The sequence below is a fragment of the Thalia democratica genome, chromosome 6, assembly GCF_965202585.1.
Source record: "Thalia democratica chromosome 6, ktThaDemo2.hap1.1, whole genome shotgun sequence".
Lineage (NCBI taxonomy): Eukaryota > Metazoa > Chordata > Thaliacea > Salpida > Salpidae > Thalia > Thalia democratica.
This window is the reverse complement of record NC_139170.1, coordinates 5,387,595-5,413,763: the sequence shown is the minus strand read 5'-3', so window position 1 is coordinate 5,413,763 and position 26,169 is coordinate 5,387,595. Positions and strand designations below refer to the sequence as shown.

Genomic DNA, 26,169 nt, shown 5'->3' with positions numbered 1-26,169 from the left:
AAATGTTTGATAAAATAAATGTTCTTTTTTAAATTTCGAAAGGCTTCGCGGAACCCCATTTCAGAAGCACTGGTTTATTTGGTAAATAGGAACCCAAAATGACTGATGAAGCTAGACCGTATATATTTAAAGTTGATTAAGTAAATTCACGTGTTATTTTATTAACCAAACTTATTAAAAAATTGAATTTTGTTGTAGACAAAAGCTTAGTTCGTTTCTGTTAAATTTTTTTAAAAAATTAACCAACTTAAAGTTTAATTCTGCCATATAAGTCAAAAAAAAGAGTATAAATTTATGATAAAATAAATGTTTTTTTTTTTTTGATATCTATTTAACCTAGTCGTTGAATAAATTTTTTTTAATTTAATAAGGGTTGGCATACTAAATTATTAAGTAAAACATGTTAATGTGTGACCCATATGTTTTAATCACTAAGTTCCGCAGGAGATGTAAGTTCTCAATTCACTTACGTATGACCCATATGTAAGTAAGCGAATTTATATGGTCTAAAATTTAAGTTGATATTTGGACCTATATCAAATATTAATATACATATGATATTAACATATATAAAGTAGAAAGGAATGGCTCAGTTCCCGCTTGCAATAAAATCCGAAAACTGCTTACCTGCCAGTGGTAACAGTGATGAAGAATAAATAAAGAAAAACGGGTGGGAGTTGATTGCGGGGGGAATTGTAAGTACATATTTGTGGATCGTACTTTGCCCACTTTTGTTAAGAGTAAAGGCTTATTTTTATTGTTTGTCTGTAGAATGTTTATCTAGTATTTTAGTATTTACGAAATTCTGTCCAACAACTTTAAGGTTAGTAGAATTGAGGTAATTTGATCGAAAAACTGTAAAATAAAGAAAATAATCATAAGTAAATAATAATTTTAAGTTACTTTGTTAAACACAAGAAATTCGGTAAATTATCTTTTCTAATAATATATATTTTCTTGTATATATTTTCTTGTAGTGTATCTATTTTAAGCGAGTAAAGCACGAAACTGTTATTATTTTACAGCTGTAAAAAAAATTATAGTATACCAATAGATTTGTTCTAAAAATAACTTAAGTAAAGTAGTTTCTTATAAAAAAAGAGTGAAAAACGGAATAATATCAGATACTAGAATCAACTCTCATTTTTATACTACAAATATTGCAATATTCACTATAGGTGGTAGTACATCTGCCTGAAGCTTTACTACAATGAATAGTTTTTTGAGTCAAAGATTTTGTACCTTACTTATTACAAAACTCCTTTCAAACAAATCAATTTAAAATCAGTTAGTTGAAACGAAACAAATGCTTCCAAACTTAAAATTTTGATAATTTTTTTACTTTAATATAATATTAAAATCTAATCAGTAAAGTTTTTATATCTTACACAATCCAAGTCGAGTGAGTTTCGATAAAAAATAAATAATAAAAATGCACAATAAACTACATTAGATAAAAAAGATAAATTCTTGTTTGCTAACAGAAAGCACAATATAAAACAAATTTATACAAAAAAAATATTTGTACGTTTTTTTAATAGTTACTATTTTGTATTAAAATGTTTCAGGTGTTTAAAAACTGTTATAGAATATTTATTAATTTGATACGGTTTTTCTTTGAACAAATGTAGATATAAGATATATTTTAAATATTAGCCTCAAATTACAGAAAAAAAAACCTATTATGTTGTCAGAGATTATTAATTAAGCAAAATTTACTCAACAGAGTAAAAGTATAATAATTCTACCAAACTAATTTTAGGTTATGAAGGTCTACTAAAATGTTCTAATTATTTCAGTTTCAATAAACATCAATTAAACTTGAAAACTTAGTTACTTTAAAAGCAGTTTTAATAAAAAAACCCTATTTTCAACAATATATTACGAAAATTGATCTAAAGTTTTAACTGTATTAAACATTTTATAATCGGCCTAAAAGTGTTCTTAAAAAAAGTTTTCAGGAATTTTACTTATATATATTATATCTACTTAAGCGTTTGGATTAAAACTACTTAGCTGTGTTTTTACATCTCGTTATTACTAATTTCAGTATTGACACTGTTTTGAACCCAGAGGTTTTCTGAAGTAAAAGGTTTTTTGTTCTTTAATATTGGAAAATTAAATTTAATGCAAAAAACAGCTTTAAGTGATGTAAAATAACTAAAAGGAAACTGCAATGTTACTTTAAACGAATTTTACAACACAAAAGCTTTGAATAATTCATAAATTTTTTGTTTTAATTAGTAGTTATTTCTTATTTAACTTAAATTTCATCATTTTGTATACAAAAGTTGTTTAAAGTTTAAGTATTTTTTCATTAAGTATCAAATTTAAGTTGAAAAATCATCCCGTTATATAAACAACTCAAAAAGTATTTTGCTAGCTGTACTACAAATATTCTGAATGCATTTGAATAAAGCTTAAAAAACTATTAACTATAGCTCAAATAATAGATAAGTTAATTGATATTAATCACAAAATAAATATTTAACAAAAAACGATTTAAGTTGTTTATGTTAACTAGCATTAAACAAAGTTAGAGTTTGTTGCAAGACCTAATTGATTAAAACTTAATTTAATGAGCTTTTCTTACAAGGGTTGTCACTGATTTAGAAGTAACCTTTGTTTTATAAATCATGTCGAAGTATGGTAATAAAAACTTTCCTGAACGGTTATGGATAATTTTTAAATTTCTATTATAACCTTTTAATAACTGTTTACTATCATAGTCTCTAAAGACTCAACAAAAAAAAATTACGCTCCTTTTATTTAAAAACTAAGCTATTAGTTGTTTTTAATCGTTTTCCAAAATTAAATTAGCTTATGAGGTATAGACGAACAGAGTTCACAAATTTATAGTTTAAGGGGAAAACTAAGAAAAATCATTAAAGTAGAAATCTATCTCCTTTAACAGTTTTTGAGAACATTTTAATATTTTTTTAATAGAAGAATTTTTAATTTACGAATAAATTGTAAGAAGCAAATTTATCACTTTCGTTCAATTTTTTTTCCAAAGTTTGTTTTCTGACAGTTTTTTTATAGTGAAAAGAACATATTTTGAAAATTTAAAGTAAATTGTTTTATAAATAGAAGAGATAGATTTTTAGTAATGTTCTCAAAATTATATCTTTACAGAAAACTTTCTGTTGTTTACAAAGTACCTTATATTACTTCCTTCAAGTTTTCAATTAAGAGTCAATGTTTATTTTTGTAGAGGAATGTTAGACTTCCTATAGCCTTAATTGAATTACTGGATCAATTTAATAAACTCATTGAAAAGTTACTTTCATGACATACTCTCCTCAAAGTTATTATACAATTTGAATTGTCAATGAATCATAAACAGTAAAGAACATATTGCTAAAAATTAACAGTTTGTAAAAAATAATTGAAAAATTAACTTATGTGTGGATTGACATTTGAATGAAGTGCATTGATAATCTATCCAATCATTTTTGTATTAATCTCATTTATTACAGTGTTTATCATATTTAGAGACTAACAATTTTTTACTACATTAAAGTTTGAATTTCATACTTAGTTTTATGTCTATAATCTTAAAAAGGTAACAGAAAATTGTTAATAGAGTATAAATTTTCTTTAAGAATTGTTTTTATCATTAGTACTGTTCAAAATTGAATTTAAAAACAACTAAGTGCAACTTAGTGTGAAAAAGTTAGTTGCAACTTTCAAAATACTTATTCACAAACCAGATAAAACACAAACTTTAACTGGTATTATGTTTTATTAAAATGCTAACATACAAATAAATTACAAAATAACATTTAGCTAAGATTTTGCATAGCAAACATAAAATACTTGACAAATCAAAAAATTTACACGATTCTATACACAATAAAAATCACCATTCTGAAAATAATTAAAAATATCTAATGATCAATTTTTTTATCCAAATACGCAGTTATGAGCGGCCATATCTCGTCTGTTTTGGTTCCTCGATAAGAAGTGCAAATATTTTTCTTTCTGTTTATATTTTATTAAAGTTTTCACTTTGAATAGTTTAATGAAGTATACTATAGATCAGGGGTCGGCAGCCTTCTGTAGTTCGCCAATTTTCCTAAGAAAAATTGATCGCGGGCCGCACTATTTAGAAAATAATCTTCGAGGGCCACATTTATTTAGATAAAGTTCTAGTATCTTTTAAAAAAACATGATTTTAGATCAAAAAATAAATTAAGCAATTGTAGAGCACTAGTTAAGAGTATTTATTGAATTAAGAGCCTAACTGTAAGTCTTTATTACGAAATCTTTAATTTTCAGTGTTTTAAAAATTTTTGACTGAAAAGGAGCTCGCGGTCCGCAGATTTTGACTTTGAGGACCGCATTTTGGGCCGCGGACCGCAGTTTGCCAACCCCTGCCATAGATCAATGGTATTTACAATTTACACAGTAGTGTGCATAAATACTATTGTACTGTGCACGGAAAACTTAGTTAATTAGAAAAACTTTTTTTAATGGCGTGACCTTGTCTTTTTCTAAAAAATATATATGTAATTTAAAAGTTTTTTTCGTCGGCTAATTTATTTAAGTACAACTTAATTTTTTTTCATATAATGATTTTTTGGTTTACAATTTAAACTTGAAGGTATCATGTTTCTGAGTACCTCAGGACTAAATTTAAAATCTAAAGTAATAATAAAGTTTGTAAAAAGCCTTAAACTAATCTTAACAACAACTTATATAAATAATTCCAGGTATAAAAACAATTTAAGTTACAGTTTATTTTTATCAAAACTTCCATTTAAGGTTTCGTAACACGCCTATTTTAATCATTTTATCTTCTATTTCTTGACAATTTTAAATAAGTCAGCGTGTCAATAACTATTAAATAATATTCAGGAGGTTTCAGGAGCAAAATCAAAACTTTACAGACAGGGTTTATAGTAGAAAAAAGTTAAGTTACTTACAATTAAAGAGGTGTTACTACAAGCTTCAAGTGAAAAATGTTAATTCTGGTCACTATTCATAAAAAAGAAGCTTCACATAAATTTACATAAATAAATAAGATGATTAGAAATAGTATTTATTTTCTATGGTGTGAAAAGCCAGTAAATGTGAAAGTCAAAAACTAGCTTAAAAAATATACAATGTTTAGTTTAGAACTTCTTGGCAAAAAAATACGAAGATTAATTAAACTTTCAATGAATTATGTTTGTTCATAATAAGAAAATTCATTCAAGTAAAAAGAACCAAGTATATTGCACTTAAAAATCTATAATAAAATAAGAAACAACTACTTATTACTTTGAGAATCATTAATGCTTTTTTATTGTCATGTGATTGAAACAACTGTAATTTATTTATTTCCATTTACATAAAACTAATTCACTGAGAAGAATAAGGCCAAGAAAATAATTACGTTTTGAAATTACTTGATGTTTTAAATACTTTTGAAGAAATTTTATGCCATGCAAAGAACTCACTGAAAGAACTCTAGTAACGGGTAGGTCATCTGCTGGTAACTTTCAAGTCGCTGCTTGATGGTTTCAGGTTTGTCATCTTCGCGTTGAATCAGCTCCTCTCCAGTCTCATCGTCCAAACCCTGTGAAATATCATTTTCAATAAAGTATTATTATCTAGTATTTTATAGTAAATCACATGCGTATCTTTAAATATATAATTTTTTGCTTCAGGGACTATGGACTAACTCTATTTTTTTGGAAGTTTTTAGTTTGATGTTTACTTCAACCAATGTTCATTAGTTTTTAAATTGGAATTTTTTGGCATGTTTATCACCAAAATGATTTTGTCATATGACTTTTAGTTTAGTTTCGGATTCAAACTTTCATGTTTAAATAGTGTAATATAAAATTCTTTTATTAAGTTAAATGGAACATTATTTTTCGATTCTATTAATTAACTACCATTTACATGCGAACAATTTTCAAGTTGTAAAAATAGTTCAGTTAAGGCCATAGGGGGGGTAGAAGCCATTTTTTGACCAAAAATAACATATAGACTTATATTATAGTAAATTTCATAATCTTTCAGATGCTTTTTTTAGATTTTAAAAAAATTAAGTAACTTTTTTTTTATGACCGGTTATATAAAAATATTTATATAAAAAAATCAAACTTACCAAAATTTTAAAGCCGTTTTTCTCGAGTTTTTAAAAACGGGCTTTAAAATCTATCTTCTCCTTCATTTTTCAAGCAATCTTCTTCAAATTTTCAGGAAATGTTCCTTACATTATGAGAAAAAAACGTTATTTGTGAATTTTAATAATTTTAAAAAATAAAAATTTTATGACAAAAATTAAAAAAAAAAAGTGATTTTTTATCAAAAAAAAATTTTTTTTTTCAAAAAAAAGATATTTTTACTTAAAATTTTTTGAAGTCACAAATAACGTTTTTTTGTTATTGTATAAAGAATAGACTGTGAAAGTTTGAAGAAGATTGCTTAAAAAATGAAGGAGGAGATAGATTTTGAATGCATTAGTCTTTTTTCGCCGTTTTAGTTTTTCCTTCCCCATAAGGAACCTGTTATGCGGCCCGACTTTGGCCGGTCATATCTCAAAAACTAATTCGAATTTTTAAAAACGGTAAAAAGCAACTTGAAGCTTAGTAAAAACTCTATAAAATAAGATCAACTTGTAAAAAACATGGCCTACCCCCCCCTATGGCCTTAAACTTTTCAAACCTGAAGTCAGTATAAAAATCATTTTTAGACTTTATTTATATTTATACTAAAAGCCATTCATCATTTATTAATTTGAAGGTGAAAGAACATTTAAATATAGCTTACAAACGTAAGTGTTTAGCAAAAAAAAAAACAAACTTTACTCATTACTACGCTTATAAAGACCTGTCTGCTCAAGCTATGTGAGGTGTTTGGCTTATTAGTTCATGCATGTACTAGAGATTTTAAAGAACTTTAAAACAATTGATAGCTTTACGTTCCTATTATTAAATTTTTTTTTGTTTTTATTTTACTGTGTATTGTCTTAACGTATTGATTTTGCAATCCGCTGTCTTAATCATATTACAGTGCTTCCTCGCTAATCCGGCCAAGTTGGGCAAGATTTTTTCGAAAATACGGCCGGATTTGCCTTTGGCCGGATAAGAACAAAATATCGCTTTTTTTACAAATTATCTACCTTAGTTATATCATGAATGTATATAACAAAACGTACTATAAAATTTCTGTTAATTTAATTTATTTTACTTTATTCAAAGAAAAAAGAATTAAAACAGACAAAACTAAACAAAACAAAATTTTATAAGTTCAAAATTAATAGAAAAAAACTACACTGTTAACACTTAACTAAATTAAGATTTTTTTTTGAAAAAAGAAAGAATGGAAGATTGTTTTACAGTGCTTTCTCGTTTCTTAGCAGAACACTCACGAAATTGGATGAGTTTTGACACATCTTCAGGTGTGGCTTCTGGTTGGCAACGATAGTAAGCTAAGTAATCGTCCATTTTCTGCATGGCTTCAGCATGAGAAAATGGACACTTAGAAGGATGGGAAACACCAATTTCATCTTCAACAACTTCAACAGCCTCTTTTTCGTTATCCCCAGTAACCAGTTCAACAATTTCTTGCTCGTCCATATGCTCATATCCAGGACCATCGCAACTCATCCATCTTTGAATATCATCTTCTGTAAATGTGATATTTAATCTCGCAAATTGCTGTACAAACTCGTTGTCTTGAGTTTTTTCTGAAGGGTCTATGTTTTGCATGAAAGAGCTTTGCTGTAATGGCATTAATTTCTTCCATGAGTTTCTAATGGAAGAAGGCTTTACCATACCCCAAGCAGATGAAACGGTGTCGACAACTTTTGTCATGTCGATTCTTTTTAAAAAATCTTCAATTGTGAAAGTTGATTGCGATATAAGATCTTTAAGAATCGACTTTCTATAAACTCTTTTTATGGACTCGAGTACACCTTGATCCATTGGTTGTACGAGTAGGGTAACGTTTGGAGGCAGAAACTTTGCAGTGATTTTTCCATCAGCTGATACAAGTTCGTCCTCACTAGGATGAGCAGAACAATTGTCAAGGAACAAAATTGCCTTCTTTTCTTGCCCAAGTTCACTTAGTCTTTGTTTTGTTTCGGGAACAAAACAGTTAAAAAACCAATCGCGAAAAATGTCACGATCGACCCAAGCATTTTTTTGACTACGATAAACAACTGGCAGCGCTTCCTTGTTGAGGTTACGGAAACAACGCGGGTTTTTAGCCTTTCCAATTAACAATAAAGGTAGCTTTATTGTGCCACTTGCATTAGCACATGCGTTTATTGTTACCCTGTCCTTTGCTTTCTTCGTTCCATCTGGCCGGTCGTTAACTGAAGTTAATGTATGACCAGGCAACATTCTGAAGTATAACCCAGTTTCATCGCAGTTAAAAATTTGGTGTTCAGAATAGCCCTCAGTTATGACAGAAAACTCATTTATGAATTTATTAGCAGCTGAACTATCTGCACTTAATTTTTCGCCACGTATTTTAAGATTACGCAAGCCAAATCTCCTGCAAAACCTCCATTGAAACCCCGTACTTGCTGAAAAGGGCCTTGAGTGTTCACCGTAAATTAAACGATGGAATTCGGAGGCTTTTTCCAATAGTATTGGGCCAGTTATTGGACAACCCTTTTCACGTTCCTGACGAAACCAAATGTAAAGGGCACTGTCTAGCTTGTCAAAGACACCTCCCTCTACATTTTTTGCCGTAGTAGCAGCTCCAATTAGTCCCAGCTCCTCCTTTTCGGCTTTAAAATTTTTGAACTTTTCTTCGCCTCTCAAAATGTCATTTAAAGTTGACTTACCAATGTTAAACTGGCTCATTACAACAGCTTTAGGCACATTATTGTTTGCCATTTCGCAAACTTTTAACTTGTTTTCAATTGTTAGTTGAACGCGTTTTCGTTTTTTTGCTGTCTTATCCATTTTTTAATCAGATATGTTGATTGTAGTATATTAAAGTGTAACTTGCTTAGCAAAGACAGAAAAATTGCAAATGAATAATAAACAAGTTTGTTACAACTGTGCGGGAAAAGTATGAAAAAAACTTAAGATTATACAAATGATACTTTATTTTGACGTAACAATATATTGCTTGCATACTTATAAAACGTAAATTGAATACTTTTTCGAAGTAAAATGAAATTAAACGCTAAAAACGCTTAAGTAAATAAGTCGACTTCTCGACTCAAACCGGCCGGATCAGCGAGGAACCGGATTAGCGAGGACCGGATTAGCGAGGAAGCACTGTACTTCAAGCTCAATATACCGAAATTAGATTTATAAAAGAGTTTTGGTTATACTTATATAATTGAGCTTCTTTTACTAAACTGTGTAATAAGCAGTACGCTATTTGACTAGTCGTTGTAAAACATTTAAAAGTTCAGGATTGATGATATTTAAAGTGTTTCAATCAAAAGATTCAGATAATGTTTCTAATTATAGTATGATTTTAATTAATGACCTGGACAGGGTTTCACAAAGTGAGCCGTATGACCCCTCAAGGGCCATTACGAAGATTTAGGGGACCATAACCAGCAAAGAGTGGTCCGTGAGTAGGGGCTACCGGGGGCCACGAGGTCATAAGCTGAAACTTACACTAGAAATTCTGGATTTTATGGATAAGAGCAAAAAAAAAAAAGAAGGTCTGAGGTGTATTTAAAGGAAGATGTTGATAACTCTTGTCGGAGGGGGACATGGCTTTTTTACTTCTTATGAAAAAAGTTTGGGAAATCCTGATTTTAACTTGTGATTTGAGTAATTTACAATTATAATTCAATTTGTAACAGCCGGCTGTGGGTTCACTTTAATGACAGTGACCAAACTTAAACAGGTGTACTTTTCTAGTTATAATAACACTTGCTCAATTATTTAGGCTTTAGAAATTCCCACATTTTTAGTTTTCATTGCTTGCATTGTAAGTGTTTTGCTAAATAAAAAGTATTTAAAAAAATAACAGCTTTTTGTTAGTTTACTTTCGGATAAATAAGAGTTAATCAATAAGTGGCAGGTATCATTACTGATGTTAATTCATTAAAAAATATTTTAATACGTTTGTGTAGTTTTATATACCATTTACAATTCGACATATCATTAATTCTTCAAAACCGACCTTTACTTTAGGCGGGTTGAAATCGTTGTTGTAGACCCTCCCGCTAGGCAAATGGGTCCACCTGCCTGCCAACCTGGACTGAATAGTTTCGAAGGGGACGTCCAAGTTGAGCACTTCGTCGATTTCCTGCTGCTTCACCAGCATCTCCGCCTGCACCACCGTCCTCGGAAATCCTGAAAAAAAATTAATTTCATCATAAACTTGCAACAATTATTGCTGAATTTTTAGTAGTCTTTAGCTTTAACCATTGTGGTTTAAAATCATAAACTTTTATAAATATTTTTTTTATCATCACCTATGTTGAAGTTTTACATTACCCACGCTAAAAGTGATAAATATAAGTAAACTTTACCTTTATGACAAATTGTATACAAAAAAAATTTAGTTCTACAAAAAAAAACAAAACTATAAAAAAACACTAGTTATTAGCAAACCCTAAAATAAATTAATTTGTTTATTTCTATAGTATGGTATTTAAATTTATATATCTAACACTACAACTTCACATTAAGTAAAAATAAATGTACAAATAGATTAAAAAGACAAGTAACTAATTTAAATAACATTTAATTGTTGAGAAAATTAATAAAAAACTAAGATAGTAATTAATATCAAACGAAATTACTTTATAGATACTACATGTATGATAGAACACAGCTTTTTGATTTTTAAATATTGTAATTACAATTTTATTTTTAATTTTAGTTTAGCTAATACAGTGTTTTACATATTCAATTATTTGTATTAACTAACTACAATATTATCTTAAAAGAGAAAAATTTAAATTGAAAAATAATTAGATGTTTTTACTCACTGAATTTTTTTTATAAATTATATTCATCAAAAAACAAAAACTTTAATTTACCAAGTTTTTCAAGTTTAATAGATTACCAAGTTAATTGCTATAATAATTATTGAAGTTTACCGCAAGATTAAGGCCATAGGGGGGGGGGTCCGGCTTTTTTTTTTACAAAAAATAACTTTGGCTTTTATATGAAAACTTTAAATACAAACTACAAGCCTGTTTTTATAGAATTCAAAAATATAATTTAACTTTTGAGATATTTTATTTTTTGTAAAAAGTTTCCGATACAAATGTAAAGACCACAAATTTTTCGGGGTCAATTTTCTCGGAAATTTAAAAATTCACTAAAAACCTATCTCCTCCTTCATTTTTTGACCTAGAGACTTCAAAATTTCAGGAAATGTTCTTTTTAATATTTTGAAGAATCTGAATGTTGGAATTTTTGAAATTTTGAAAAGTAAAATTTTATCCACAAAAAACTAAAAAAAAGGGTAGTTTTTTGACAATATTTTTTTTTTACTCAAAATTAAAAAAATTCCTACAATAGATCTCTTTAAAGTTTAATGATACACATTCTGTAAAAATTTGAGAAAGATTACTCAAAAATGAAGGAGGAGATAGATTTTTAGTGAAATAGTCTTTTTTCGCATTTTTAGTTTTCGCCTTTCATAAGGAACCTATTGAACGCCCTTTCTTTGATTGCTTATATCTCAAAAGTTACTTTGAGTTTTTTTAAGCGGTTAAAAGTGTCTGATAGCTCAGATTAAATTCTACAAAATAAGATCAAGTTGTAAAAAAACAAAGTGGACCCCCCCTATGGCCTTAATAACAACAGCATCCAAGACAACCTACGACCGGAGCAGTTAACCAAGCGAGCTTAAGTACGAAGTACTGAAGCGACCTTTTTAGAGCAAAGTTGAAAAAATTGACTCAGCTAAATCACTCACAGCCCAACGTCTCAGATATTTTCAGCTTATTGTGAGATTATAGTCTGTGCTCGTTTGATCAGTTTTAACCAGTAGTTATTACAGCCATCATCAACAGTTGAGATGATTCGCGCCACCAATAATAATTAATGAGCTTCACCGCAAGATCAACAACAACGGTCGCTTCAGTACTTCGTACTTAAGCCCGCTTGGTTAGATCACAACAGCGGTATGTCGCGACTATGCCTGACTGATGAGTCCTAATTAGGACGAAGGTTGTCTCGGATACTCTTGTAACTAATTAATTGCTAAAATATGCTAACGGTACTTGAAATTGAATGTAATTAACATAATATAAATTAAGCAGAGTATTAACAAAACTTAAGAAATTTGACATTTTGGGGCAAAAAATACATAAATAAATAATTGTAAGTAAAAAAAGACGTTAAAGAAAGTTTTAATAGCTTCTTAACTAAAAAATGTAAATACATTTGTGCAAATCAAATTAACTTCTGAGATTTCAATGATGTTATAACAAATAAACAATTAATAAAACTAGCTACAATAACTCAAAAAACAACAACAAATAAAGTCTAAATATTTTCATTTAACTCCAGGTCGCAGACAGCTACCCCACCATTGCAATAACACTTCAAAAAAAATCCCCTAAACAAAACAATTAGGCGCTACATTGCAACATGCTTTATTAGTACCGTCCAGCAGCCAGCTTGTTGTTTCGGGCAAATTGGACAGCTTCGAGGTTATCAGGTCGACCATGACATTGTCCGGGACCAGCTGGCCGGAACTTAAATAACTTTTCGCTGCCTTTCCTGCGGCTACACGTATCAGTACAAAATTGTTCGTGTTAGAAAAAGTGAGAATAAAAATGAAGTTGTAAAAAAATAAAGCAAGTTTTTATTTGAATGAACATAGATTAAAAGTTGTAGAAGTAGTGTTTTTATTTGACTCTTGTGTATAATTACTTACTCGGTTACTTTTTTATCACAAAATAATCGAAAACTGTTAACAAACACACAAAACTGTTAAACTTTGGATGCATTTCAATGAATATCATAACTATAAAGAGCAAGTACAACTATTAATAACAAGTGCACAGTACATTTAAGTAAAAATCTAAAATTAAATAAAGGAAAAACATTAATCAAATGAAAAAAAAAATAAGTGAACTGATTTACACATAGGCAAGTTTTTTTTGTATATAATAGTCAGTTATAAGAAAGCTTGAACTTTATTTTATAGTTCATTTGTATACATCAATCAAAGTTTTGTTTTTGAAACAAAAACTAAAATCTTGTTTATATAAAAATTGTACATTAAACCGTAAAAGCAAATTCATACACTTAAAAAATTAATCAGTAAGGATCGAAAATTCCAAGAGTTTTATTTTTGTAATACTAAAAATTATTTAGATAAATAACATAAAAAGTATCCTATTCACATTTTAGGTTTGTTTTTTAATAAATTCTCAAAATATTTCATAAGTATATATATACTATTTTTCCTGAAATAAATTTAAGCAATGTCTTTTGTATAAAACACTTTATTTTCTTAAAATTGACTTTTAAAAACGTGCTTTATTTGTATTAAGTAATATAAAAAAGCAATACTTTGTTTTAGCAACTTTAACTTATAACTGTAATTTAAGGATTTACTATAACATTTAAAAACTGAATAGGGCAAACACAAGTTGTCATATTATTTAAATATAATTTTATGCACAAGTATATACATTAACAAGCCACTCACAGGTATTGTTGCTTATCTCTTCTCGCAGGATGTCTCCACTGGAGTAGTGGGAAAGCCCGTACCTTTCAATGATGCGTTTTGAAACAGTTCCCTTACCTAAAGTTGTGTGAAATAAAATTAAAGTACATGCACAGAAAATGAAGATTATAAAACTATGTATGAGTGTTTGTAAATGCAACATTTTTTTTCTGTTTGTAGCAAAACTTAGATTTTATATTCTTAAGCACCCTATGAGAAAAACTGTAATGACCAGAGAGGATCTTTTCACTTCTTAAAAATTAAGTTTAAAATAGTAAATAGAAAACATAAGCTATTTTATCAAAAAAACTTTGAATGGAATTTATAAAGATTTCACTGCCTACCTAGAGAAAGTTAAAATATTTATAAATGTAATGTAAAGATAGATCAAAAGCCGTTAGAATGGATGGACAAAGGTTTGAATAAACCATCTAATAGGTATTCTGCATTTACGGAACATTTTTGACCAATTTTGAATGTTCAAAGTACTTAAATGATAGTAGTTTTTTTAATTTTAAGTTAAGCACCTAATGTATATCAATTAAAAGTTTAATAGCTTTGTTTATAAAAACATTTATACCAAGGCTATGTAAACAACAGTACCCTTGTTAATCTAATCCTAATAAATTGTAATCAATATTTGTCTCATTCATGTACTTATTATTTTTTGTACTAATGCTTATCTTTACTTATATTAAACTTAAACTATGAGATTGATAAACTTTTCATCTGCTACTTAGTACTGACTAAACAGAAAAGTAAGTTGACAAGAAGAAAAAGATTAAGCATATGATAGTTTTCTGTTGTACTTGTTATAATAAAGAGTGTCAAGTGCTTTCCAAAACTGTACAGGAGAATAAAATATAACAACGCTGGAGAAAAATGTTTTAAAAATGAAAGGTGTAGAATTGTCAGCATATTTTAGATACGATGGTGCTTTGTACGCTAGTGATGGAGTTATACTTTACAAGTACAGAGTATTGGTGCCTTTAAGTTTACAACCTAATGTTCTCAATAAGTTGTAACAAAGGTGTAACATCATTGTATACTTGTGCCCAACATATTGTCTTCTGGCCTGGGATTACAGAGGACATTGAATCAATTCGAGAAAAGTGCCAAGGCTGCAATCAAAACTTTCCTTCTCAACCATCGCTACCACAAGAGTTATCTGTTCCTCTTACAAGTCCTTTAAAAAAGATATTTGCAGACTTTTTCCAGTTTGCAGGAAACAATTTTCTAGTAGTAGGCGACAGATTGTCAGGTTAGACAGAAATATTTTCAACACCCAGCAAAACATCTCAAGCAGGTTTTTGTGGCTTGATTAAGTGCCTACAAGACTTGTTTTATAGATTTGGAGTACCTGAGAAGATATCAAGTGATGCTGTACCACAATTTTTGTCTATTTCAACAATTGAGTTTCTTAAAACCTGGGATGCTTCAGCATGCTATACAAGGTCAAATGGAAGAGCAAAAGTTGCTGTAAATCAAGCAAAAAGGCTCTCAATGTTCAATGTTACTGAATCAGGTAGCCTAGATAGATTTTTAAGTGCAATGCTTCAGTTGAGGAACACCCCTGAAAGCAACTGTAAAGTTTATAAGTTTACCCCAACAAAAATTATATATGGACGACAGCTGCATAATGGTTTTGCTTTTCTAAACAAGCTGGACAAATTTTCTATCCCTGCAGTGCGACCTGAATGGAGAGAAGCAACTTCTATGGAAATTAAAAGAAGAGGCACTGAGTACAAGATTTGTCAAAAATGCTAAGTACCAAATATTTTTAGGTGTTTATAAAATTTACTAGTGATCTACCAGGTAGATATAAAAAAAGATCTGGATCAGACCAAATCCTAATCAGTGGTACTGGTAGATCACTAATAACAATGAAAATAGCCCAGCAACTTGTGCACAATGTTGAAACAAGGTGGAAGTCAACCTACCTTGTGCTGAAAAGACTAGAAAAATTAAAAATAAATGTTCAGAACTACGTTGCTAACAATAAATTTGATTCTAACTTTAATATACAGCTAAAGGATAACACCTTTCAACTAAATTAACGAACTGCTTGAATCTTTTTACTTAGTAACTCAGCAGTGTAGTAGATTGATGTTTTTAAAATAGCTACAAGCTTGTAAATAGATCTTCAAACCTCTATTTCTTTCAATTTTGAAAACACAAAGTCAATTGTTTATTTAGACATAAGAAAATATGTAGTTGATTATTTTTTTGTGCCACTGACACAAGAGAGGAGAAGTAAAGAGACCAAGTAAAAGTATTTTTGTTTTATTACAACAAAGAGTTAGTGCTTTCTTAAATTTTACATGATAATAAATTAAACCAATGGTTTAAAAAATTCCTTCTGAAAAACAACTGGATCATTGACTTCAAAAAAATATTATCACTAGGTGGTTTACCAAAAATAATTACTTTAAGTACATTAAAGGGGAAAAACTGAACTTTCCAGTGGGCAAGCAAGACAATGTTAATAAAAATCATTACAGAGCAACAGCCTAAAAAGAATTATAAGAAGAAACGGGAGTCAAACTATCTTATTAAGAGAAAAGAAACGCACGTAAGAAGAAAATGGTTCACAATTTAAATGGGATGCATACTAAGTTTACTCGTATTTACACATCTTGAAAGTTGTGTTTCACATAGTCAGCAATCTTAAGTAAAAAGAAGTTTTCATTTGAATGTCAAACTAGAGAATCTGTTGTACAGTAATTATTTATAAAAAGTAAATTTAGTACAATTATTGTAAGCTTTGTGTAAAAAGATATACTTAAATGATGATCTTCTTGGTAGAGTTCCACCCTTATAAGAACTTTAAAATAAAATCAAAGTAACCCATTGAAGACACCAAACAGATGGCAAAAGTGATGACACATCAATTTATGTTACCAACTATCAAGGATTTTTTCATTTAAAACGTTTACCCAATAGAACAAAAAAACCTGTAAAAACACCTTCTGGCAAGTGTACTGTTCATATAAAAAAACAGTGAAATTAATTTGTGTTCTCAATATACTGCTTAATCAAATATTAAAAAGGCACTTCCAAAATATCTTCACACCTTTCTTTCAGTGATAAATCTACAGTTTCAAACTTGGAAACATGTTTGACAGTATATATGTACAATACATTTATGCCGATCTAAAATTATACATAGTTTTTAACGTTGGTGGAAAAACAACAGCATCAACAATAGTTTCAGATATTTGTCAATAGTTGATGACATATTGCTGTAGGTTGCCACCGTCCAAAAATTATGAAACACTGCAGTACCTACTATATTTGCATGACAGTAAGTAATGTATAATAAAAAAACAACTATTGACATACTTATTTTAAAAGTATTATACCCTTACAAATTAACTAAAAAACTAAATAAATAGATTAAGCCTCTGCTGGCAAACTAGTTGTTCAGTCAATTAGAGAGAGTTACTTAACAAAAGTACAATACCTAAAAGGTATTGCAGATATGTAGATGACATACTTTAAATTTTTGAAAACAAAGAACAATACATGAGTTTGATGAATAACTCAACAAAATACACAAAGATATGAAACTTTTTATTCAAAATTGTCAAAAATACGATATTCTGATACACAAGAAGCAATAAACGACAACAAGATCTTCTCATCTACCTACAGAAAATCAAGCACAAGCATGCTTATTAACTTTAACTCGTGTGTACCCAGTTGTGATAAAATTTAGCTAAAAACCTGTTTTACAGAAACAAGTATCTTGTCTCAGAAGATCTACAACATAACAAGTGGCAAAAAGTTTAAGAACTTTTGATAAAACTCTTTTTTGACCAAGTTTATTGATTATATAACTTTGAGTCACAAATAACTTAAAATACTGATGAAAATAAACATTACATTACAATATTGAAATAATGGTTTTTCCATTATAAAAATCACAATTTTTATACATTAAAGTTTATTGCAAACAAAATACAAAATATAAAAATCATTTCAGAGCAACAGCCTAAAAAGAATTATAAGAAGAAACGGGAGTCAAACTATCTTATTAAGAGAAAAGAAACGCACGTAAGAAGGAAATGGTTCACAATTTAAATGGGATGCATACTTAGTTTACTCGTATTTACACATCTTGAAAGTTGTGTTTCACATAGTCAGCAATCTTAAGTAAAAAGAAGTTTTCATTTGAATGTCAAACTAGAGAATCTGTTGTACAGTAATTATTTATAAAAAGTAAATTTAGTACAATTACCTGGCAAAAATGAATGATATCCTATTGGACACCCATAAATTTGTAAAATTGGGTCCAGCGAATAATTGTGATAATACCCAAAAAATAGAAAGTGCAACTCAACAAAGATTACTATCTTTGAAAAATAATAATAAAATCATTGCAAGCGTTTATGACGCTATACGCCCATCCGGGTCATGCAGACCCAGACTGTATGGGTTACCAAAAACACACAAAGCAAAAGTACCTCTGAGACCAGTCCTTTCAATGATTAATTCACCGCAACATAAGATTGCTAAATGGTGTGTGGAAATGTTGAAACCATTAGAATCAGTATACTCAATCTATTGTACTAAAGACTCATTCAGTTTTGCTGATGATATTAGACAGTTAAAAATCAGTCAGGAAAACATTAGTATGTGTTCCTTCAATATCAAGTCTCTTTTTACCAGCTTACCGATTAAGGAGTGCATTAATTTAGTTGTGAATGAACTATTTAAATACAGATTAGCTCCAAAATACCTAAATCCAGAAGTCTTCAAAGAATTATTAATATTAGCATTTTGTGGAGTAGAATTTAGCTTTAATAACCATATGTATAAGCAAATTGACGGTATATCAATGGGGTTGCCACATGGTCCTATTCTCTCAAACATTTTTGTTGGTTTCCATTAACAACAACTCATAAAAGATATCTCTCCCATTTATTACAAACGTTATGTATATGACACGTTTGCCATCTTTAAGGACGATAAAGACAGAGATGAATTTCTATTAAAACTGAATAGCATGCATGCAAACCTCGAATTTACTATGGAAACAGCAACTGAAAACAATTTAACATTCTTAGATGTTATGGTCAATAGGGAGAATCAAATGTTCTATACGAACATTTTTAGAAAAAGTACCTTCAGTGGGGACTATGTCCCTTATAACTCATACAGTCCAATGAGACAAAAACTAAATCTAATCAGTTGCCTTACATATAGAGCAATGAAAATTTGTTCTGAAAAATATTTAGAAACAGAATTATCAAATGTGGAAAGAATCTTTGCGACTTTAGGTTACCCTCTAGACCAGGGTTCGGCAAACTGCGGCCCGCGGGCCAATTGCAGCCCGCGAAGGGTAAATCTGCGGCCCGCAAGCACGTTATTTTTTTAAATGGAATGCGGCCCGCAAAAGAAAATTTTACGGCCCGCAAGCATGTAAATGTGGCCCGCTGAGCAAAAATATGTTTCAAGCTAAATTTTTTTCGGTAACTCGATTTAATTTGATTAGTTTGGTTTTAAGTCTGTATAATATTTAAAAATAATTAGAAGAAATTACCGCTTTAGTTTAAAAATGTGAAAAAGACAAATTAGCATTTTAACAGGATATTTTTCTGAGTTTCATAATAACTTCTTTTTTACAACAGCAAGTGATTATCTGAAAAAAGAGTTTAAAGAGTGCTTGAACTTAATAAGTTAGTTATATAATATATATTTATTAAATAAACTAAATGCAAGTGTTTTCCATTTTGTACAAAAGTAATTCACAGTAATTAACTAAAGTGTCATTTCTTTATAGCTTTGATATTCCTTTTCACTGTTTTTTATACCTAAGTTTTTTTTATAGATTTTTTAATTTGTAAATGTTATATTTTAGTGTAAAAACATTTAAAATAACATAGTAATAAGAAATAAGTTTTTTTTAATTTTTCTTTTGACACATTTTAATTTTTTAGAAGTTTTCTTTGTACTTAAATTAATTTATATGCACACCAACTTAAAAAGATCCTCATATTTTAAACCACTTTTTATCTAATGCTTTAGTTAGTCTAAGTTTAGTTTATGCATAATTATCTAACATTGTTGTTTCTACATGTATCATCTAAATTTGTACAGACACATTTAAAACAGTATATATGATATAAATTAAAATAGTTTTTGTTAGGTATACATTTTCATTTTTCAAACATTGTTTTTGTAAAACTAAGTTAACTTTTATGCCTTGCATATCAATACACACATTTGCTGATTTTTGGAGCTACCTAATTAATATAAACTAGACTTAGGGATGGTAAATTTATCAAGGTTGTACACTGTTAATCAAAATAGTTCAAATTCAAGCTAATAAACAACTAAACATTGACACACACTTAGACTATCGCTATTTGTAGACTTCAAATCTCAAGCCAACTAAGTCATTTTATAAGTTTTTGGCTAGAACTGTTTTTTGTATACAAAAATATCAGAAATGTTTTTGTTGACTTAGGCTGGCTTTTTGCTAGAAAAAGTGGCAAATTAAACTTATGATGTATGTTTTGCTCAACTCACAGTGTTAGTTTGAGTTAAAATATATGTTAAATTTTAAGTCTCCCAGCTGATATAATTCAATATATTATTTATATTATTATGTACATTTAAGTGTGAACAATCAGTGTTGCTAAAAAAACTTGAGTCCCGGAAAAGCTTTGAACTTGAAAATTAATGCTTAAAAGTTCTGGAAAAAAACTTGAATTTGAGATTTTTTGAATAAACTTGGAATTTCAAACAATTTTTCAATGTAAAGTAATGAAATTTCGATTTGACACAAAAAATTTAGCAAATAAACATTTCTTTATTAAAAAATATACTAAAGTAGCTTAACAATGTTTTTTAATATTGATATATTTTTTAAGACACATTATAAACTTTAATTAAACTTTATACTAAAATAAAAAGAAGGAATTGTACTTCTAAAACCTTTGTATTGGTGCATTGCAGCTTTACTTGTAAAATTTCACCGATTGTTGTGCTTCATGTTGAAACTAAACCAAGAAATTCTACTAAAATGTAAAAGTTAGTAAAAACATCTCTAATAAAAATTCTCAGATGAGCAATAGTTTTTCTATCAGTGTTCTCTTGTTAACATATTGATTAAAGTCTTAATTTGATTTATGCGACTTTATAACCTTAATGCATTTTCTAAATACAACCTTTTGTTGTCATTGAAGAAATAAACAAAAGTTTTTCATTGCTACCAACATAAATTCTTTAAAAAAGTTTTCAATTATAAACGGTATCTCATTTTAAATAATAAGTTTTGCTACTTTATAACTTTCCTTAACAGTTTTTTTCTGATAATTCTGAGTAAAGTAAAGCTGCAATGCACCAATACAAAGGTAACTAAAAATAATTTTGTGCTTTGTTGGAACTGATTTTAGTGATTTGTTTTTTTATCGTTTCTCGCAATAACTCCTAACTAACTTTTTTTTATTTTTGTAGCTCGTCTAATATTTTGCAATTAATATTTTTAAATGCAATATTCTTATTGCAGATAAAGAATTGCTATAATGCTTAATAAAAAACAAGTTTTTCTATTTTGCTAATGACTCAATAAAGTTTAATACTTTTGTTAAAATTGTTTAAGAAACTTAATTGTCCATTCCAGCTGACTTGTAAGTTTTTTTGGCATGTAATTTATTTACTGTTAATAACTTTCGTTATTTCTTTATGCTGTGAACTTTGTTTTAACTGGGTTGCTACACAAACAGGCTATTTTAAAAGCTTAAAAACTTAGGTTTGTGTGAAACTTTTATTTCAAACACTTTAAAGAAATCTTTTAATTTCCAGAATAGTTTTTATGATTGTAGTGTAGTTTACTAATTGTAGTTTTTTCTTGTTTTCTTACACTATGTGTACTTTTTGATGATGATGATATTTTTACTAGGTATTTAAGCTTAATTAACAACGATTTATTAGTTTTTTCAACTTTTAATAAACTTAGGCTGGTTTGATACAACTCAGACATTTTTGCTTTTTAAGTGGCAACTATATAAAAGACTAGTTACTAATAAGATATTTTATTTAAGTATTCGAGAATTAATTATCTTAAAGAATTTGTTCTAGCTTTCTGGAATACAAACAGGTATTAATTTTATTAAGTTAACTAATTACTAAATTTTTTAATGAATGTAAACTATTTAACACGCAAAAACATTTTTTTGAAGTAAATATCCTTAGAAATATGAAAAAAGGGGTTAATAGTATAACAAATATATAAAAGTAACCCATAAATTGTCTTTCAAATTTGTTTTTTATAAAGAGTTAGGTTGTTAGTAAAGTTACAAAAGTATTAAGTTTAACTTATTAATGCTTATGAAAGTACATAGTTATTAACACTTAAGTATATTAGTCAATGTAAATTTTATTCTAATAAATGTATTTTTAACTAAGCATTCTATGTATAACTAAAAGTCATTTAAAATGATAAGGTGAATAAAAGTAAAACTTTTCTCTCGTGTGACTAAAACTGGAACCAAAAGATTATTCAAATGTCACTAAAACTAAAACTGCGGCCCGCAAGGACTTTGTAAATTTGAAATTTGGCCCGCGACCACCAACTGCCTGCCAACCCCTGCTCTAGACATAATAAAGAACACCATACAAAAAACAAAGACAAGGTTTGAGTCAATAAAATTTGGTCCAAAAAAGTGTCCAGTATACCAGTTGCCATACAATCAGAATACAGTTTTGTATAATAATTTGAAGAAAATAGTAGAAAATGGCTATAGATCTGTTAATTTACGAATAGTATACTCAACCAATAAACTGTTTCAGATTAAAAACAAAGATAAATTACCCACCCAAATTTATAAATTTGTATGTTTATGTAAAATAACATACGTGGGTAGAACGAGTAACAATTTGATTGCAAGAATTAACCAACACATACCAAAAAACCTTTTAAACAAGATAAAGTCATGTAATGAGGAAAAGAAATTTGATGATTTGAAAAAACTAAATAGCAGTTCAGCAATTGGCCAACACCTGATTACTAATCCTAAGTGTGTCGAAAACTATAAAGTGGATAACTTCAAAATAATATCAGTTGCTCGTAATGAATTTCACCTAAAAACTTTAAAAGCTATATACATTTTAAGCTTTAAGCCAGATCTCTGTAAACAAAAGAAATTTGTTTATTCGACCATTTTGTTTAATTCGTTGAACTTATTAATTAGTTGATTAGTAAAGTTGTGTTACATTTATATTACTTCTGATTAAACGATTGCCTTAATTTGTTAATTATTACTATTGTGTTAAATTTAATTTGTTTTCTTAAATACTTAGTTTTATTAGTTTTTATCAGTAAATCATTATTTCAGCTTGTTTTGACACCAAAAAATACTGAAGAGCGTGTCCAAAAAGTACTTCTATTTTGTATTTTGTTTGCAATAAACTTTAATACATTACAATACCATATGTTAGAAAGATATCCAAGAACATCAAATCTATGTTTGAAGAGATAGGAGTAAAAACACATACTGCAGATAAAACACAAAAGGCAGGGAAATATTTCTCCTCAATAGATTGTATGAATCAAAGTTGCTTAGTCTAGAAGTTTACGTGTCCAGGTGATTTGAACAACCAATGTATTGGTGAGACTGAAAGACAATTTTTGTTCAAAGAATCAAGGAGCACGTAATTCTCAACTAATAGAGCAGTATTTTAACATATTGAGAATAGTGCATACTTAAAATAATAACAATATTTATAATTGTTTAGAAATCATTAAAACATGCAGTTCTTATATTGATCTATTATCTACAGAAGATTTACTAATTAAAAAACTTTAACAAATTGAATAATCAGCTTGGTCCTGATAAAGCATTAAGAGTAACTATCAACATATTCAAACTATCAATTTTGTTTTAATTGTTCTTTTTTTTATATTTAATTTAATTTCACACAATTTATATTGTTTTTAGTAATTTTGTGAGTGCTTAGTATTTTTGACAAGGGAGTTTGTTAGTTCCTAAAGCACTTAAATATATGCAAAAGAATGGTATTTATAAACATTTAAAGGTCTACCTATATCTAAATTATTTTAAAAGCTGTTACTACAATTTGATGGTTTTTTAGAAATCATAAATGAAGTTTAATCAAGCCAATTGTCATTAATAAATTACTGGATAAGTTAGCATTTTAACAAATTTATAATTTGATTGTAATAATTTTTAGTTTCTAAACTAATGCATAATCCTAATGTGCTAGAGCTTTTAGAAAAAATACGCCTTCAAGGTCAAACCAATTAACTTTTTAATTGAGTAGGAAGACTTAGAAAAGGAATTCTTCAACAAGATTTTTAAGTTTATTTTTTAACAAACTTTCAAACAACAAAATTTTAACATACAAAATTTTAACATACAAATTTTTGATACAAAATCATTTTTACTAAATAAAACTTGTGTGTTTTTGTTTTTATGATTGTTTTAGTTTTTTTTTCAAGTAAACAATATCTTTGACTTAAGAAATGTGAAATATATTTGACTCAAGAATGTGTTAAAGGAAATTGGTCAATAAATTCCAGTTTAAAAAAAATACCACTAAAATATTTCCTGAAAGTAAAACTGCTAAAAACGTATGCATGAATGGAACTAAGATAACATAAGATACTTTGGGTTAGCCCAGTTAAAAAATCAAGGAGTTAAGTTCTTCAAAGTACTTTAACAAAGTTTTATTGAAAACACAGCTAGACTTAATCGTCTGTTGAACAAATAATAAAAATGCTTCTGCCAATATAATCTTAATCGATACAACTAAGTTTCAATATATAAACCAAATGTATATTTAGTAATTGCTTAAAAATTGATGCTGCATATCTACCTTATCTTGTTAAGGCTGGTACTGCTTTTTGCGTTTTTAAGTGTGTTACTGAGACCATATCTAAAAAAAATATATTGAATAGAGTTATTTAAGGGCATAGGTTGTGTTACTGTTTTTAAAACTCAAAATTATTTTTGAGATATCGGTTGAAGTCAGAGACTACAATAGGCCACTTATAAGAGGCCCAAACTAGAACAGCAAATAATTAGAAATCATTAAAAATCTATCTTCTCCTACGTTTTTTTTGAGATAACTACCACAAACTTTCAGAGTATATTCCTTGCAATATTTGAAAAATTATGTTGGAATTATTTTTTTGTTAACTTTTTTATATTTAAAAAAAAATCTTCCTAGAGATTTTTATAAACATTTATTAAATAAGGTATTTATCTCAAAATACCCAGGAGAAAATAGATTTTTAGTAAAGTATTTTACTTTGCGCCTCCCATAAGGAACCTATTGTTGCTTCTGACCTTGACCTGCTATAGCTCAAAAACTATTTTGAAATTTTTAAATCAGTAAAAAGAATCTTGTAGCTTAATTAAAACTCTACAAAATAAGATCAAATTATGAAAAAAGTGATTTACCACTCTGTACTAAATTTTTAGTAACTACAAAAGAAAATTAAAAAATTCTACAAGACTTAATTTTTAAAGGTTGTGAAAAATAAAACAATCAGTGAAATATTGTAGGAGATTGTAAATAGTATAGTTGCTAATAAATTTAGGATTTAGTAAACTGGTAGCGTTTTTCATGATTGGTGTGGCCCTTAAATGTTTTTTATCATGACAATTTTTGTTGCCATTTATTTTGTAAGAACTGCTGTTTTGTTAAACAGCTATTATACTAAACTTTGTTCTGCTTTATTATAAAGTGTTTTAGATATTTGATTTTTAAGAAAATTTAAGGATTTCAGGTTTGCAGTGAAAAGTTGACTGATGTTTAATTTGCAAATTTATGGTTTACTTCTGGTTGTAGCATATTGCTGCTTACAAAATTAAGATTAATTTCATTCCCAAAAACTATGATTTTTGATTTTTAGATGCTAATTGTTTAACAAATAACAATGTACATTGCAAATGTTAAGATTTAGAGTGGACTTTTTTTTAACTTTTAATATTAAACACTTGTCAGAGAAGCATAACTACAATATTTATACTATTGAAAAAGTAGTTTTATACAAACTAAACCAGCAAAAGCTTTTTTTCACACAATATGCATCAATTGTTGAGTTTAATAATATTTTGTAAGATATGAAATCTCGTTGGCATCATTAAAAACCATCTTTAAGATATAATAAAATAAAAAGTTACCAGCACTAATCAATTGAATCAATACTGAAATTTTTATTTGATTCAACATTTTTTTTCAATCTTTTAAGAAAGCTAAGTTAGCAAAGTCCATCATTATTAATGAATTAAAGTTCACAAGATGTAAATGGTATAAGCTAAGTAAAATAATTTTTTGTTTACTTATATAAGCTTAAACTTCATATTTCAATAAAACTTTCTTTAAAAGCTTTAATTCACATAAAAAAAAACATTTTTCTTAATTTTATTTATCAAGTATAGCAGTTTAACTTACCAGATCCTGGGGGTCCCATTATGATTGCGCGAAAAGCTAAATTCAGGGATGCTATTCTCATATTTTAAAAATTGCTGAAAACTAAATTCATCATTAATAACACATACTAGAAATGTAGTTTAAGTA

At 28.2% G+C, this 26,169-nt stretch overlaps 1 protein-coding gene across 1 annotated transcript; it reads right to left on the bottom strand.

Moving 5' to 3' along the window:
- Positions 1-3,726: 3,726 nt before the first annotated feature.
- Positions 3,727-26,126, bottom strand: LOC145837973 (GTP:AMP phosphotransferase AK3, mitochondrial-like). The gene is made up of 6 exons (XM_082945479.1): positions 26,044-26,126; positions 13,597-13,692; positions 12,543-12,665; positions 10,099-10,271; positions 5,445-5,563; positions 3,727-3,984 (listed from the first exon to the last, which is right to left on the bottom strand). The coding sequence occupies exons 1-6, from the start codon at positions 26,102-26,104 to the stop codon at positions 3,891-3,893; spliced, it is 666 nt and encodes a 221-aa protein (XP_082801605.1). The 5' UTR covers positions 26,105-26,126; the 3' UTR covers positions 3,727-3,890.
- Positions 26,127-26,169: the final 43 nt, after the last annotated feature.

What these genes read in the sequence shown, in the direction of transcription:
- LOC145837973 (XM_082945479.1), bottom strand. Translation starts at nt 26,104, where the DNA reads ATGAGAATAGCATCCCTGAATTTAGCTTTTCGCGCAATCATAATGGGA. An exon ending in AATGGGACCCCCAGGATCTG is followed by an intron (nt 13,693 to 26,043) that starts GTAAGTTAAACT and finishes ACACAACTTTAG; the next exon opens with GTAAGGGAACTGTTTCAAAA. An exon ending in TCAACCCGCCTAAAGTAAAG is followed by an intron (nt 5,564 to 10,098) that starts GTCGGTTTTGAA and finishes GATATTTCACAG; the next exon opens with GGTTTGGACGATGAGACTGG.